This window comes from Panthera leo, chromosome D2 (assembly GCF_018350215.1).
Source record: "Panthera leo isolate Ple1 chromosome D2, P.leo_Ple1_pat1.1, whole genome shotgun sequence".
NCBI lineage: Eukaryota > Metazoa > Chordata > Mammalia > Carnivora > Felidae > Panthera > Panthera leo.
In genome coordinates this window covers 33,297,950-33,315,618 of record NC_056689.1, presented here as the reverse complement: position 1 = coordinate 33,315,618, position 17,669 = coordinate 33,297,950, and the positions used below count along the sequence as shown (strand labels likewise).

Sequence of the window (17,669 nt, the reverse complement as noted above, 5' to 3'; positions counted from 1 at the left end):
TTCACAATGTTGTGCAGTCAGCACCACTATCTAATTTCAGAAAATATCTATCACTGCAAAGAGACACCACATACCTCCCAATTCCTTTCTCCCTATATCCCTTGGCAACCACTAAACTACTTTGTGCCTCTATGGATATGCCTGTTCTGGACATTTCAACTGAATAAAATCATACAATATGTGGCCTTTTGTGTTTGGCTTCTTACCCTTAGCATACTATTTTCAAGGTTTATCCATGTTGTAACATGCATGATTACTTAATTTTAGTTTATGAACTAATAATATTACATTGCATAGTACATTAGTTACTTATCCTGCTATAACAATATACCACAGACTGAATGGCTTAAATAACAGAAATTTATTTTCTTAAAGTTCTGGAGGTCAGAAGTTCAAGATCAAGGTGCTATTTGGCTTGTAGGCAGCTGTGTCCTTGCATTACCACTTTTCCGTGCATGCACAGAAAGGGGGCTTTGGTCTCTTCCTCTTCTTATAAGGATACCAACTCTATAGGATTAGGTCCCCATGCTTATGACTTCATTTAACCTTAATTACCTTCCTAAAAGCCCCACCTCCAAACATTCACACTGGGGATTAGGTCTTCAACATATAAATTTTGAGGAGGACACAATTCAGTCCATAACATATGTATATACCAAATTTTGTTTCTCCATTCATAGCTGATGAACATTTGCGTCAATTCTAACTTTTTGACTATTATGAAAATGCTGCTATGAACAATCATACACAGGCTTTTTTGCAGATAAGGTTTCAGTTCTCTTGGTTATATACTTTGAGTGGAATTGCTGGTCATACGGCAATCTTATGTTTAAGTTTTTGAGGAACTACCAAACTGTTTACATGGTAACCACACCCTTCTACCTTACCACAGCAATGTATGAGTGTTTCAGTTTCTCCACATACTCACCAATACTTGTTATTGTCTTCTTCTTCTTCTTTTTTTTTTTTTTAATGTAGCCATCATAGTGGGTAGCCATCATTGTGATTTTGGTGTTGGTTTGTATTTCCCTAATGAATAAGGATGTTGAACGTCTTTTCATATGCTTACTGGCCATGTGTGTATCTTCTTTGGATAAATACCTATTCAAGTTGTTTGCCCATTTTTAAGTTGAGTTGTTTGTCCCTTTGTTGTTGAATTGTACTTTACATATTGTGGATGCTAGAATCTTATCAGGTGTATGATTTGCATATATATTCTTCCATTCTGTAGGTTGTCTTTTCACTTTCTTGATAATATCCTTTGATACATAGATTTTTTTTTTTTTTTTAGGATAAAATCCAGTCTATTGATTTTTTTTTTTTAATTTTTTTTTAAAGATTTTTTTTTTTTTTTTAATTTTATTTTTGGGACAGAGAGAGACAGAGCATGAACGGGGGAGGGGCAGAGAGAGAGGGAGACACAGAATCGGAAACAGGCTCCAGGCTCCGAGCCATCAGCCCAGAGCCTGACGCGGGGCTCGAACTCACAGACCTCGAGATCGTGACCTGGCTGAAGTCGGACGCTTAACCGACTGCGCCACCCAGGCGCCCCCAGTCTATTGATTTTTTTGCTTGTGGTCTTGGTGTCATATCTGAGAATCCATTGCTAAATCCAACCTCATTAAGATTTACTCTTATGTTTTCTTCTAAGAGTTTTATAGTTTTAGTTCTTAAATGTATGCTTGTGATCCATTTTGAGTTGATACTTTGTATGTAGTGTGAAAGAAGGGTCCAAATTCATTCTTTTTCATGTGGTTATCCAGTTTTAGCACCATTTGTTGAAGAGACTATTCTCCCATTGAATGGTCTTGGCACCCTTGTTGAAAATCAATTGGCTGTATATGTGAGGGTTTATTTCTAGACTCTTGATGCTATTCTGTTGATCTGTATGTCGATTCTTATGTCAGTACCACACTGTTTTGGTTAATGTACCTTTGTACTAAGTTTTAAAATCAGTGTGAAATGTGAAGCCTCATACTTTGTTCTTTTTTAATATAATTTTTGACATTCACTCAAATCTGTTTGGGGAATATTGCCACTTAACAATATTAAGTCTTCTAATCCATAAAACACAGGAAGACTTTCCAATTCTTTAGGTCTTCCCTATTTTCTTACAATAATGTCTTGTAGTTTTCAGTGTAAAAGTCTTACACTTTCTTGGTTAAGTTTATTTCTAAGTATTTTATTCTCTTTGATGCTATTATAAATGAACTGTTTTCTTAATTTCATTTTTGATTGTTCATTGATAGAAGAATTTTGAGAAACATGATAGAGAAAACATAAATTGCCTTGAACAGACTTAGTAGAAATTTGGATTTGGAGGATGCTCTATTGGAGGGTTCAGAAGGAAATGAGGAACATGTTATTAAAAACTGGAAGAAGGAGGTGCTTGTTATTTAGTGGAAGAATGTTTAGTGTAATGGTCTCCTGTGGTCATGTGGAAGGCAGCACTTAAAGTGATGGTTCTGGATGTATAGCTAAGAAGAGTTCCAATCAAAGTTATTGAAAGTGAGGCCTGATTTTTTTCCTGCTACTTATACAATAAAACATGAGATGAGAAAGAGAAACTGATGGAAAAAAATATTAAATGTAAAGAAACCAGGACTTTATAACTTTGAAAATTTTGTATCTCTAGATGGTGAAAGAGTTTAAATGAAAGAAGGCTGTCAGACCCTCAAAATTCTACTACCAGGGAGCAGTCTAATAAAACTACTCAGCTTTCACACATGTGAAAAAGGAAGGATGATTCAGAGGGCAAAACCAAGAGCCCAGAGGTTGGAACAGAGAGCTATTTCTAGGACTAGAACTCCCAGTATTTTCCCAACTGGACTTCAGAATTACTATAAACCTTTTTTTTTTTTTAACCTTCCATTCTTTTTTTTTAGTGTTTATTTATTTTGAGAGAGAGAGACTGTGAGTAGGGTAGGGAGCAGAGGGAGAGAGAGGGAGAATCCCAAGCAGGATCTGCACTGTCAGCACAGAGCCCGACATTGGGCTCGATCTCATGAACCATGAGATCATGACCTGAGCCGAAATCAAGAGTCAGACACTTAAGTGATTCAGCCACCCAGGTGCCACTTAACCTTTCATTTCTGCCCACCCCCCTCCCTTATCTAGAATGTCTGTTATCCTTTCCCTGGCCCACTATTGTATGATGGGTGTGTTGGGGTAAGGCGACTTTTCTCTATGACAGGAATGGTTGGTTGGATTATATAGTTAGATGTTTATATTCCTATGTATATAGCCTTTAGTTTCACAGATATATAGATGGAAGAGAATTGGGCCCCAGTAACTTTACTTAATGTATTATATCCATTCATGGGAAGTTTATTCATACCAAGACCTAATTTAGATGATAGTATTTTGAACTTCTGAGCTATGCTATAATAAGTCTTATGGGAATTTAGTTTATTTTGCATGTGGGAGCACAGGAATCATTAGGGGCAAGTGGGAGAATTGTAATGGACAAACTCTAAGCTTTGTGGACAAACTCTTTGTAATGGACAAACTCTTACCTCTTGGTGTTCACATTTTTTTTTTTTTTTTTTTTTTTAGTTTTTATATATTTTTGAGACAGAGAGAGTCAGAACATGAGAGGGGGAGGGGCAGAGAGAGAGGGAGACACAGAATCCGAAGCAGGCTCCAAGCTCTGAGCTGTCAGCATAGAGCCTGATGTGGGGCTCGAACCCACAGACCGCAAGATCATGACCTGAGCTGAAGTCAGAAGCTTAACCTACTGAACCACCCAGGCACCCCGGTGTTCACATCTTTGTAGAATCTCCCTTTGAATGTGACTTACTCCAGACCAACAGAAGATGGTAAAAGTGATGAGATGTCACTTCCATGAATATGTTACATTATATAAGCTTCTGTTTTGCTGACTAGCTCTCAGCCTTTCTTGCTGGCTTTGAAGAAGAAAGCTGCTGTGACTCCTACAGTTACAAGAAACTCGATACTTCTAAGAACACACAAAAGGGGAAGTGTTTCTGTTCCTAAGTGAGCCTCTACATGAGAGCCTAGCTGTGGCCAACACCTTGATCACAGCTTTGTGAGATCCTAAGTAGAGAACTAGCTAAGCCATTCCTGGTCTTCTGACCCACAAATCTGTGAGATAAAAAATGTATGTTGTTTGAAACTGATAAGTTTGTGATCGTTTTGTGTGCAATACAGAAAAACAAAATAATTCTTAAAAAGCTAAATATACATTTAACCATATAATCAAACCATTCCACTCCTAGAAATTTACCTAAGAGAAAAGGAAATGTATGTGCAAAAAATTCTTGCATAGTAATGTGCATAATAGCTTTGCATATTATAGTCCCGAATTGAAAAGAACCCAAATGTCCATGAACAGGTAAATGGATAAACAAATTGTGCAACAGTGGAACACTTCTTGGGAATAAATTGCTGACGCACACATTTACATAGATGAATTTCAAAATGATCATGCTGAATGAAGGAAGCTTACAAAAAGGAAATACCCTGATTCCATTTATATGAAACTCTACAAAATAAAAACTAAACTATAGTGAAAAAGCACGTGGCGATTGGGGGTCAGGCAGGGGCAGAAAGGGATTACAAAGGTATTATATATATTATATTGACTGTTTTGTGGTTTCATGTATACATAGGTCAATTGACCAATTTACACTTTAAATATGAATGGTTTATTGTATAATCGCTTATTCTTAAGTAGAGCAGTTTAAAAAATGTATTTGCCACTTGCACATCTTTTTTCTCACAAATAATTATATTCAAATAAAACACAGTATAGTCATCATAGAATAGCCTTGTTACTCATCCACTCATTTTCAAATATTGTCTAAATATCTGTTAATGTCTGTGGAAAATACAAATGTGAGTCTTTTGCAGTAATGAAACATATAATCTGAAAGACTAGTCAGGGTTTGGAAATCATAAATAATTATTTTTTTATGTTGTTTTCACAAAGATCCTTACCAGAAGCAAATCCCTCCCAATGACTACGTGTCAGCTGCTCCATACAGCTCAGAACTTTGCTCCACACGTCGTCAAACACATAAGCAAGGACGTCCTCTTTCATGCAGTAAAATGGAGCAATGGGAGGGTACCCTAATTTCTGTTTCTCTGGAGATGCGTGTAATTTCTTTCCTTGAAACCCCTCTTCCCTGTAACAGAAGCAAATAAGACTTCCTAGTTATTCTTTACTGAGTGTTCACCACTGTGTTTTGTGCTTCTCCAGGAGCGTGATTTGTGTCCCCTCCCCACATGTATATGTATGTAGCTCAGTATATGTATGTAGCATATGTGTTAAACTGTCTTGTGACCTAAGGGAGTTCTCAAACAGACTGAATTTCCCTTTTTACTCCCACCCCACCCCACTACTCTGCCAAAAAAAAAAAAAAAAAAAGAATAAGAAAAAGAAGACTGAGGTCTCATTGTGTATTTTTTAGCTTTGGACAGTGAACATTTCAGTTGAGCAATAAGCTATGACAAGCATACAGAAATAACCTTTTTGTTGTGACTGGATAACATTTAGATTACTATTCATGTACCATTTAATGATGGGCATGTGACTGTGTCACATAGTTATTTGAGGCAGTGATTCATTAGAGAAATAGTGTACTTTTATTAATCCAAACAAACAATTGGCATTTGGCTGGAAAGGGAAAGGAGGGGAGCCCACCAGCACAAGAAGCTACTGTGAGGCCTTTTTGGAGACCATGTAGCTATCTGTAGTCCAGAAACTCAGCCAAGTCTGTCTCTTCTCTGGAAGGGGGTACCAATAGCCCCAGTATTTGGGGGGCAAAGATCTAGCTGACAGATATGCTTACCTATGATAGATGTATTATAAATTAACACAAAGCAAATTCTGAAACACTTGGGCTATGAAGAAATATCTTACGGCCTCTCCCGTGAAAATTATCCCTGGGGTAGCAGAGGTGTCAAGAATTAAATAAGAAGCTCTAACTAGGAAAGAAGGATGCTAAGAGGTTTATGCAGGGCAGCTAAAGACTCTACTTCTTTCCCAAGGAAGAGCTGGCATAGCATTAAGTTGGGGAGAAGGCTGATTTAGTATTAATTGTATTTAAATTTATATTTCTTTTTATAGGAGATAACACTTTCATATGATGAAAAAAAATTCACATTCTACAGAAGGAAATGTATTTATGTAGTGAAAAATAAGTTTACATTTCTGTCTCCCAGGCACCATTCCCAGAAGCAAACATCATACATTGGTCCAGGGAAATAGTTACGTTATATACTGCACTGCATTGTGGCCTTTTATTTAAAAATGTATCTGGCCCTCCATCTCTATTAATACATATGAATACGCCTCTGAAAAAATAGCTGCAGAGAATTCTACTGGATGTACCATAGTATATCTAACTATCCAGTTATTGATAACCAGGCTTTTGTTCTTATAGTCAGTAGGACATTTAATATTCTTGTATGTAGTTCTTTGGCTACATGGGTATTATATCTGTAGGATAAATTCCTATAAATAGAATTATTGAGTGAAATGGTATATACATTTAAAATGGAAAGATATTGCCCACTTTCCTCTAAAGAGAGATAATCTTCAGTGTTGAAAAAATGTGCCTTTTTTCCATTCAAGGAATTATCAAACTTCTTTGTTTTCTCTGCCAGTCTGACAGATAAAATAGTATCTTGTTATAGTTTTAATTTGCACTGCTAATTGTGAATGAGATTGAATTTTATTTCCTTTATTTAAAATCCATTTTCTTTTGGGGCGTCTGGGTGGCTCAGTTGGTTAAGCGTCCGACTTGGTCTCAGGTCATGATCTCACGGTTCATGAATTTGAGCCCCACATCAGGCTTTGAGTGGACAGTGTGGAACCTGCTTGGGATTTCTCTCTCTCTCCCTCCTTCTTTGCCTCTCTCCCACTTGTTGCGCTCTGGAACTTTTAAAGGCTTGGAGGAATAGCTTAAGAGGTTAATGTTTCAGAAGGGTAGCATAGGATAGTGAAGAGAGCACTGGATTTAGAGTAAGATGAATAAGGTTTTAGGTCTTAGCTTTACCTCAGACAAATCATTTAACCACCCTGATTCTCACCTATCCTATAGAGATGGTAAATAATATCTGTGTCACAGGACTATTGTCAGAATACAATAAGAATGGATATAAACAAGCATTATTAATTGTAAAGTCTGTGCTAAGTGTAAGGTTTTATATAAACTGTGTATACCTTTTCAAAAAGGATTTACGTAAACAAAGTTCACACCTCTTCAACTGCTCCTTTGAAAAGTTTCAGATTTCCATGAATTAACTGGTGATGATTTACAAAAGGTAAAATCAAATTATGTGAAGAAAGAAATTAACTCATTTAAAAACGTTTAATCTCAGGAAGAGGCAAATAACACATTCAGGAAGAAAATACACAAGCGAGTCTGGTATGTGGAAGCAATAGGAATTTATATCAACTAAGCACATGAACTCTAGATACCTCAGAAGTAATAGGAAATAAATAACCAAGTGACATCAATCTAATTATATGTAATATTGGTTGTGTACTTTATATTTTGTTTGGTCGTGTTTTTTTTTCTGTCTTGGGGGGGCGGTTCTGAGTAGTAGATTTTATTATTTTTTCAATCCATTTTTAGCGAGAGAGCAAGCATGAGTGGGGGAGAGGGGGAGCAGAGGGAGGGAGAGAGAGAGAGAGAGAGAGAGAGAAAGAGAAAGAGAACCTCAAGCAGGCTCCACACTCAACACAGAACCCAATGCAGGGCTCAATCCCACAACCCTGGGATCATGACCTGAGCCAAAATCAAGAGTCAGACACTCAATGGACTGAGTCACCAGGTGTCCCTGAGTAGTATACTTTAGAAAAAATAGAGGGGTGCCTGGGTGGCTCAGTCAGTTAAGCATCCGACTTTGGCTCAGGTCATGATCTCACAGCTTGTGAGTTTGAGACCTTTGTCAGGCTCTGTGCTGACAGCTCAGAGCCTGGAGCCTGCTTCCGATTCTGTGTCTCCCTCTCTCTCTGACCCGCCCCCACTCATGCTCTCTCAAAAATAAACATTAGAAAAAAATAGATATTAATACACAAAATAGGGGGGGAGTAAAAAGCTTAAAATACTTAACACTCACATATCAGTGTGGTCGAATGCTAGGTATTCCTCTATTATTCCTTCAGAGATTATACAGTCTTCCTCCTCTCTTTCCATAGAATACACACCAGGGGATTTGGCAATGGGAGATGCTTTGTGAGCATAAGAAGATGAAAAATGTAACTTCTTTCCCCTAATACCAAATCTGGGAGAGGAAAAAGCAATTATTAATTGTATATAACATAAACAGTTCCTACAGCAATTCAGTCATACGAGTTTCAGCTCAAAATCCCTTGCCCTGCTGACATCTCCCCAGACTATTCATAGTCTTAATACCTATTGTTTCTCAGAACAGAAAGAATAAACACTAGCCATAGACCTACTCTGCCTAGGTGTACTGTGCGGTATCAAATACTATTTGCTGTCTTTTCAGATGCAACAGCTAAGGCTATGAGATAAGTTTAAAAATATTTAAGAATAACCAGTCAGAATGGCTAGTATCAAAAAGACAAGAAATAACAAGTATGGGAAAGGATATGGAGAAAAGGGAACCCTCATGCACTATTGGTGGGAATGTAAATTGGTGCAGCCACTATGGTTCCTCAAAAATTAAAAATAGAAATACTATATGACCCAGTAATTCCACCACTGAATTCCACCTGAAGAAAATAAAAACATTAATTTGAAAAGATACATGCACCCCTATGTTTATTGCAGCATTATTTACAGTAGCTAAGATATGAAAGCAACTTAAGTGTCCACAGATAGATTCATGGATAAAGAAGATGTGGTATGTATATACAATGGAGTATTACTCAGCCATGAAAAAGGTCGGAACTTGACATTTGCTACAACATGGATGGACATAGGGCATATAACGCTAAGTGAAATAAGACAGGAAAAGACAAATACCATATGATTTACCTTAAACATGGAATCTAAAAACCAAGAAAAAGGAATAAACAAAACAAAACAAATAGATTCATAAATACAGAGGACAAACTGGTGATTGCTAAAGGGAATAGGGATTGGAGGGTTGGCAAAATAGGTGAAGGGTATTAAGAGGTACAGACTGCCAGTTATAAAATAAATAAGTCACAGGAATGAGAAGTATGGCATAGGGAATATAATCAATAATATTGTAGTAACTTTGGTGGCAGATAGTAACTATACTTATTGTGGTAAGCATTTTGTAATTTATATAATTGCTGAATCACTATGATGTACACCTGATACCAGTATTTTATATTTAAGTCTCTTTCAATAAAAAAATTGATGAAAAAATTAAGAATATTAATAATTACAACTTTCATGTACCTCAGGAGATAATATGCTTATTTCAGTAACTCCATCATAGTTCAAAATGCATATGCCTTAAGGGCAGGGATCTTCTCTTATTTATATTTAAATTTCTCTTCCTACCCAGGTATTCAATGAATATATGATGACTCATTCAGTTCAGAATCTTTACTTTGGAGAAAACCAGTCAAATCTGAGCAGTACAGTTTTTTTAAATGGCTCTGTTTAACGAAATATTAAATATAACCAATGTATATTTTGTGATATTCTTTATAATTTTGTACCTTAAGTATTTTTTAATGGAAAAAAAAAGAATAAACCTGTGGCACTTTTCAGCAAGGCTAGTGGGAAAATCTGACTTGAACACATTTTGGAAATATGTGCAAATATTTAAGAAGAATATTTAAAATATTTGGAAATATTTCCAAATTTCTCCCATTCCATAGGTTGCCTTTTAGTTTTGTTGATTTGTTTCCTTCACTGTGCGGAAACTTTCTATTTTGATGAAATAAAATAGTTTATTTTTGCTTTTGTTTTCCTTACCTCAGGAGATATATCTAGAAAGAAGTTGCTACAGCCAATGTCAAAGAGGTTACTGCCTGTGTTCTCTAGGATTTTTATGGTTTCAAGTCTCACAGGTCTTTCATCCATTTTGAATGTATTTTTGTGTATGATGTAAGAGAGTGGAACAATCCTATTTTGGTTTGTTTTGCTGTTGTTTAAAGAGTTTGAGGTGTTCAAAAGAATTTAGCTATTTTAAATATACTAATTACCCATTTTAAGTTAATAAACTAATAGCAGTTTAACTTCTGTAAAGAAATTAAGTTGTAATTAGTATTATATGTTTAAGAAAAATTACTTTTTCAGTATTTTTTCAAAAAATCTTTAAAGTGTGTTTCTCAAACTCCTAAATCTCCTGAAACCAGTCTATCTACACTTTATTTCAAGAAGGAAATGCCTGTATCTATAAATATATAGAGATAGAGATAGAGACATAGAGATAGAAACATAGACAGAGACAGAGATAGAGATAGAGATAGAGATATATCTGAATAACAAAAGTATCCTTAAACCCTAGGGAATCACTTACTTTTTGAACAAAAAAATTATATAATAAAATTCTCTATGCATAAAAACTGTGGTCAATCTTAACAGCATTTTCTGTGCTTTATTAAATACCATCAAGTAAAACATAAGTTTTTTAATCCCCTAGTATAACTGGCAGAATATAACACTTTGGATACATAAATACTTACATATTAGAAATACTTACATAGTAGAATCTCTTTCTTGAGAAAGTGTTGTCTCATGTGAAACTGAAACAACAGAAGGGGATCTAGGATACAGTCCATATCCTTCGCTTGGAGTGATTATCTGCCTACCCAGGATCCTTCAAAATGAACAACGTAAAGAGACAATCAAGCACGTTCACCTGGCATACATACAAAATGTAGATATTCTTGGAACAAATATGATGGCTCTCTATAAAAGTCCAGTGCATACTTAGTACGCTACCGATTAAGAATGATTCTTAAGAGAAAAATGTGAATCCAGAATCTTATTACAGGTTATAGCTTTCTTCCACAGAATAGAGATGGAAAAGATAAAGCTATAGCCTCACACTGCTGAAAAAATCCAAGGAAACTGAGCAAAAATTTGTAATTTTCCCTCCATCCTCTACAATAATCTTCATTAAATCTGCTAAAATGGATGAAAGCCAGGCCAAATTAGTGAAAACTATAAATTATATTCTTAAGAACATGATGCTATATAAATTTTAGGTATAAATTTTAAGTAGTAAGTATAGTAACTTACTATAGTTACTATACTTACTATATAAGTAAGGGAAGTAAGGGAAGTAAGTGAGGGAAGCTTCCTAACAGCTTATGTCTGCTTTTAAATTTGTGTAAGAATTTTCTTGTAGACAACAGTGTAAACAAATACATTTTCTGACCCTCTTGCTCCAAAGAAGAGCTCTTTGGACAGCCACAATGCATAGATCTCAGCTACAGGTAAAGGAACTGCTTTTCTCAATTAGGACAACATGGTGGTAGTTATGAACACTCTAAGAAACTTCCATCAACTTCAGTTTTCTCTCAGTGCAGTCTTTATACCATATGGCCTTATTTACATTCATTAAAACCAAGTCCATAAAGATTTCAGAATACAAGCTTTTTTTGGATATCTGCTTTTTTAAAATTATTTTTTAATTTTTTTTTTTTATTTTAGAGAGACAGAGAAGACAGTGAGGAAGAGGGGCAGAGGGAGAAAGTCTTAAGGAGACTCTATGCTCAGTGTGGAGCCTGACGTGGAGCTCGATCCCCCAACCTGAGATCATGATCTGAGCCGAAATCAAGAATCGGACACAGCCAACTGAGCAATCCAGGCGCCCCTAGATATCTGCTTTTCAAATTTTAGTATTAGCCATGAATACAAGCCAGATCTAGGGCTTTAATACCTGAGGTGAGGAAAGCTGCATGTCCATTGTTGGCACTCTTCCTGTAGACTCTTAGTATGCACACTCAACTTCTGCTCATACAAGAGCTCGTCAATGGCTATGAACATTGCCTGGACCTTTTCAGTGGCATTTTGATCAAGCTCCTGGAAGAAAATATCACCCCTAAATATTTAGGTGAGCTTTTAAAGTCCTAAAGGTTGAAAGCAATCAAATTTAAAATTTAGTCCATTTGAAATACTGTTGAATTTCCATTAAAAAATTTAGTGAATTTTCATCTTATAATATTCAGATTTCCTTCATATTCCTATGTAAACAAAATTTATAGAAATACCTACTTTTTTAAAGTAACATTTTCTTCATTATAAAAATACTATGTTTATTGTAATCATTTTGAAAGATCCAGAAAAACAAGAAGAATAAATTAAAATTACCAATAATTCTACCTAATATAATGATTGCTAATTTTAGTATAGTTGCTTGGTTCCAGTATTTTTTTAGAGCTGAAGATAGACAGTTAATCCTATACATGCGGCCTTAGGGATGCTGACCCTCCGCCCCCATGTGCCCCCTTTCCCCCCTGCCACACACAGTCAAAAATCCATATATAACATTTGGCTCTCCAAAAACCTAAGTACTAATAGCTTACAACTGACTGGAAACTTTAACAATAACCCATATTTTATATATGTATTGCATACTGTATTCTTACAATAAAGCTAAAGAAAAGGTTATTAAGAAAATCATGGTGGGGGCGCCTGGGTGGCTGTCAGTTGAGCGTCTGACTTCGGCTCAGGTCATGATCTCACAGCTCGTGAGTTTGACCCCCGCGTCGGCTCTGTGCTGACAGTTCAGAGCCTGGAACCTGCTTCGGATTCTGTGTCTCCCTCTCTCTCTACCCCTAACCCACTCGCATTATGTCTCTGTCTCTCCCAAAAAATAAATAAACATTTAAAAAAATTTTCTTTTTTTTAAAAAAAGAAAAGAAAATCATGGTGTGCCTGGGTGGCTCAGTCAGTTAAGCGTCTGACTCCTGGTTTTGGCTCAGGTCATGATCTCGCAGTTTCGTGAGCTCAAGCCCCACATCAGGCTCTTCGCTGGCAGCCTGGAGCCTGATTGGGATTCTCTCTCTCCCTCTCTGCCCCTTCCCCACTCGCGCTCTGTCTCTCTCAAAATAAATAAATAAACTTAAAAAACAAAATAGGGGCGCCTGGGTGGCTCAGTCGGCTAAGGGTCTGACTTTGGCTCAGGTCATGATCTCTCAGTTCCTGAGTTCAAACTCCACATCAGCTTCTCTCTTTCTCTCTCTCTCTCAAAAATAAATAAACATTAAAATTTAAAAAAAAATCCTAAGAGGGGAGCCTGGGTGGCTCAGTCAGTTAAGCATCTGACTCTTGATTTTGGCTCAGGGTCTTTATCTCACTGTTCATGAGTTCAAACCCCACGTCCACCTCTGCACTGACAGTGTGGAGCCTGTTTGGGATTCTCTCTCTGCCTCTCTCTCCACCCCTCCTCTCTCTCTCAAAAATAAATAAATAAACATTAAAAAAACAGACAATCATAAGAGAAAATACATTTACAGTCCTGTACTGTTTTGAAAAAAAGTCCACATATAAGTGGACCCACACAGTTCAAACTTGTGTTGGTGAAGGGCTAACTGCATATATATCATTTTGTAGTCTGTATTTTTATTTTACTTTTAATTTTTTTTAATATGTATTATTTATTTTAGAGAGAGAGAGAGAGCACAAGCGGGGTTGGTTCAGAGAGAGCGGGAGACATAGAATCCAAAGCAGGCTCCAGGCTCTGAGCTGTCAGCACAGAGCTGACAAGGGGCTTGAACTCATGAACTGTGAGACCATGACCTGAGCTGAAGTCGGACACTCAGCCAATTGAGCCACCCAGGTGCCCCTGTAGTATGTATTTTTCAACTGAGAGTTTAGGTTATCTCCCTGCCCTCTGTAATCCTTTAGTAGCAGCAATAGAGATGGCTATAAAATATAAATCTGATCATGTTATTTGCTTCCTTGCTTTTCTACTTTATATTTATGCACCCTTTTTTATTCTGGTGGAACAAAAAGTATAAGATAATAAATCTGTATTTTCACTCCACGAATGAAAATCAGTTTCTACCCAATTAAAAAAGACTTGCTAGATAGATATGAAGGCTAATTTTAAAGACTGTTGACCTTAAAAAAAATACAAAAAAAAAAAGTGTCAGCTTTTTAAAAGCAAAATAAGCTTCAGGAATAGCAGAGAATTGCAAATGGGGACAAGCAAACTTATGGCAAAGCATAGGCAAGTCCAGAACAGAGGAGAGGCTTGCTTTTATAGGCAAAAGGAGGAAGCTAGAAGGGGCTGTTATGGCTTCTCATTGGATGAGTGTGGTGGTTTCTCACTGGTTGGGCTGTGGATGGGCAGGAAGAAATTCTTCCTCCTGCTGGGGTATATAAAGTAAGTTTCTTCCTGTTGGGGAATGCAAGCTATGGTTTCTTATGGAGGGATGGTAGTGTGTGAGAGATTGCTCTTTAGGGCTTCCCAACTCCAGGTTTAATGATATTTCTTTTATTTATTTTCACAAGAGTCAACATAAGTAATATTTCTAAAAAGTCTTTTACTGTTTTCAAGCTTCTGGGGGCTGAGGTGGGACTTTTCTAGTCTCAGTGAAATTTTTTATTTATTTTTTTCATGAAGCATCAAAGTTCTTTATTAGAGATGAGAATGGGATAATGTTGAGAAAGAAGTGACTAGCACAATCTCCTAGCAAGCTGGCTGTCTTTTGTTTTGTTTTGTTTTGTTTTTGCATTGCAAGCATTTTTTAAAAATTTAATTCCAGTATAGTTAACATACAGTACTATTGAGGGTTGATGGGGTGTGGGAGGGAGGGGAGGGTGGGTGATGGGTATTGAGGAGGGCACCTTTTGGGATGAGCACTGGGTGTTGTATGGAAACCAATTTGACAATAAATTTCATATATTAAAAAAAAAACATACAGTACTATATTAGTTTTAGGTGTACAATACAGTGATTCAACAATTCCATACATCACCATACATCACTGTGCTCATTATGACAAGTGCAGTCCTTGATCTGTATTACATTACCGATTTCACCTACCCCCCACCCACCTCCCCTCTGGTAACCATCAGTTTGTTCTCAATAGTTAAGAGCCTGTTTCTTGGGGCACCTGGGTGGCTCACTTGGTTAAGCCTCCAACTTCAGCTCAGGTCATGATCTCATAGTTCATGAGTTTGAGCCCCACGTCGGGCTCTGCACTGACAGATTCTCTGTCTCCCTCTCTCTCTGCCCCTCCCCCACTCACATGCTCACGTGTGCTCTCTCTCAAAAATAAACATTTTTTTAAAAGAGGCTATTTCTTGGCAAATTTTTTTCTATTAAATATTTATCTGCTTAAATGCTATTATGTCAACTCTTCTTGTTGTTAGTATTTGCCTATTATAACTTTTCCCATCCCTTAATATCTGGGTGTCATTCTGTTTTTGAAATGTTTATTTAAATAGCATGTAGCTAGAATTTTAAAATCCAATTTCAGAGTCTCTGTCTTTTCTTAATAGGTAAATTGTATCCACTTATTATAATGTGCAATATTTAGACTTATAGCTACCATTTGTTTTGTGTTTGTATTTAACCTTTTTCTTGTGTTTTTTATTTTCTTTTTCTTCTGTTACATTTTTTCTTGTTTCCTCTATTAATTTGGAAGTTATTCATTATGTTTATATTCTACTAGTAGTTAAAATTTTAGCATCCGTACTTCATTTTTTTATTTTTTTAAATTTTTATTAATTTATTTTCAAGTTATTTAACATACAGTATATTCTTGGCTTCAGAAGTAGAACCCAGTGATTCATCTCTTACATATGACACCCATTGCTCATCCTGAAAAGTACCCTCCTTAATGCCCATCACCCATTTAACCCAACCCTCCAACCCCTCTCCAGCAACCCTCAGTTTGTCCTCTGTATTTAAGACTCTCTATGCTTTGCCTTCCTCTCGGTTTTTATCTTATTTTTCTTTCCTTTCCCCTATGTTCATCTGTTGAGTTTCTCAAATTCCATACATGAGTGAAATCATATGATATCTTTCTCTGACTGACTTATTTCGTTTAGCATAATATCCTCCAGTTTCACCCACATTGTTGCAAATGGCAAGATTTCATTCTTTTTCATTGCCCAGCATTATTCTATTGTGTATACATACTATATCTTCTTTATCCATTCATCCATCGATGGACATTTGGGCTCTTTCCATACTTTGGCTATTGTTGATAGCACTGCTATAAACATTGGGGTGCATGTGCCCCTTCGATTCAGCATTTTTGTATCCTTTGGTTAAATTCCTAGTAGTGCAATTGCTGGCATTAGGTAATTCTATTTTTAATTTTTTGAGGAGCCCCCATACTGTTTTCCAGAGTGCCTACACCACTTTGCATTCCCACCAGCAGAGCAAAAGAGTTCCTCTTTCTCCACTACCTTGCCAACATCTGTTGTTGCCTGAGTTGTTAATTTTAGCCATTCTGACAGGTGTGAGGTGGTATCTCGTTGTGGTTTTGATTTGTAATTCCCTGATGACAAGTGATGTTGAACATCTTTTCATGTGTCTGTTTGCCGTCTGGATATCTTCTTTGGAGAAATGTCTATTCATGTCTTCTGCCCATTTCTTCACTGGATTATTTGGTTTTGGGGTGTTGAGTTTGATAAGTTCTTCATATATTTGGGACACTAACCCTTTATCTGATATGTCATTTGCAAATATATTCTCCCATTCTATTGGTTGCCTTTTAGTTTTGTTAATTGTCTCCCTTGCTGTGTAGAAGCTTTTTATCTTAAGGAGGTCCAAATAATTCATTTTTGCTTTTATTTCCCTTGCCTCTGGAGACATGTCAAGTATGAAGTTGTTGTGGCCTAGGTCAGAGAGGTTGCTGCCTGTTTTCTCCTGTAGGATTTTGATGGTTTTCTGTCTCAAATTTAGGTCTTTTACCCATTTTGAGTTTATTTTTGTGTATGGTGTAAGAAAGTGGTCCAGGTTCATTCTTCTGCATGTTGCTATCCAGTTCTCCCATCACCATTTGCTAAAGAGACTGTCTTTTTCCCATTGGATGCTCTTTACTGCTTTGTCAAAGATTAGTTGGCCATATATTAGTGGGTCCATTTCTATGTTCTCTATTCTGTTCCACTGATCTATGTGTCTGTTTTTGTGTCAGTACCATACTGTCTTGATGATTACAAGTTTGTAATACAGGTTAAAGTCCAGGATTGTGATACCTCCAGCTGTGGTTTTCTTTTTCAACATTACTTTGGCTATTCAGGTTCTTTTGTGGTACCATACAAATTTTAGAATTGTTTGTTCTAGCTCTGTGAAGAATGCTGTGTTATTTTGATAAGGTTTGCATTGAATGTGTAGATTGCTTTCAGTAGTATCAATATTTTAACAATATTTGTTCTTCCAATCCATGAGCATGGAATGTTTTCCCATTTCTTTGTGTCTTTTTCAATTTGTTTCATAAGCTTTCTATAGTTTTCAGTGTACAGATATCTTACCTCTTTGGTTAGGTTTATTCCTAAGTATCTTATGGTTTTTGGTGTAAATGGGACCAATTCCTTGATATCTCTTTCTGTCGCTTCATTATTGGTGTATAGAAATGCAACCAATTTCTGTACATTGATTTTATATCCTGTGGCTTTACTGAATTCATGTATCAGCTCTAGCAGTTTTTTGGTGGAGTCTTTTGGGTCTTCCATGTAGAATATCATGTCATCTGCAAAGAGTGAAAGTTTGACTTCTTCTTTGCCAATTTGGATGCATTTAATTTTGTTTTGTTGTCTGACTGCTGAGGCTAGGGCTTC

At 36.5% G+C, this 17,669-nt stretch overlaps 1 protein-coding gene across 6 annotated transcripts in view; it reads right to left on the bottom strand.

Annotated features, from left to right (window-relative positions):
• Positions 1–17,669, bottom strand: part of FAM149B1 (family with sequence similarity 149 member B1) — an 86,509-nt gene that overhangs the window by 40,203 nt on the left and 28,637 nt on the right. For 4 of the 6 annotated variants that reach the window (XM_042908421.1, XM_042908422.1, XM_042908423.1 and 1 more), the window contains exons 4-7: positions 11,809–11,951; positions 10,624–10,740; positions 8,092–8,256; positions 4,960–5,147 (exon numbers count right to left, since the gene is read on the bottom strand). In XM_042908421.1, the coding sequence (XP_042764355.1) occupies positions 4,960–5,147; positions 8,092–8,256; positions 10,624–10,740; positions 11,809–11,951 (613 nt within the window). Of the gene's footprint in view, positions 1–4,959; positions 5,148–8,091; positions 8,257–10,623; positions 10,741–11,808; positions 11,971–17,669 lie in introns of all 6 variants that reach the window. The other 2 variants (XM_042908425.1, XM_042908424.1) reach the window with 1 other exon arrangement.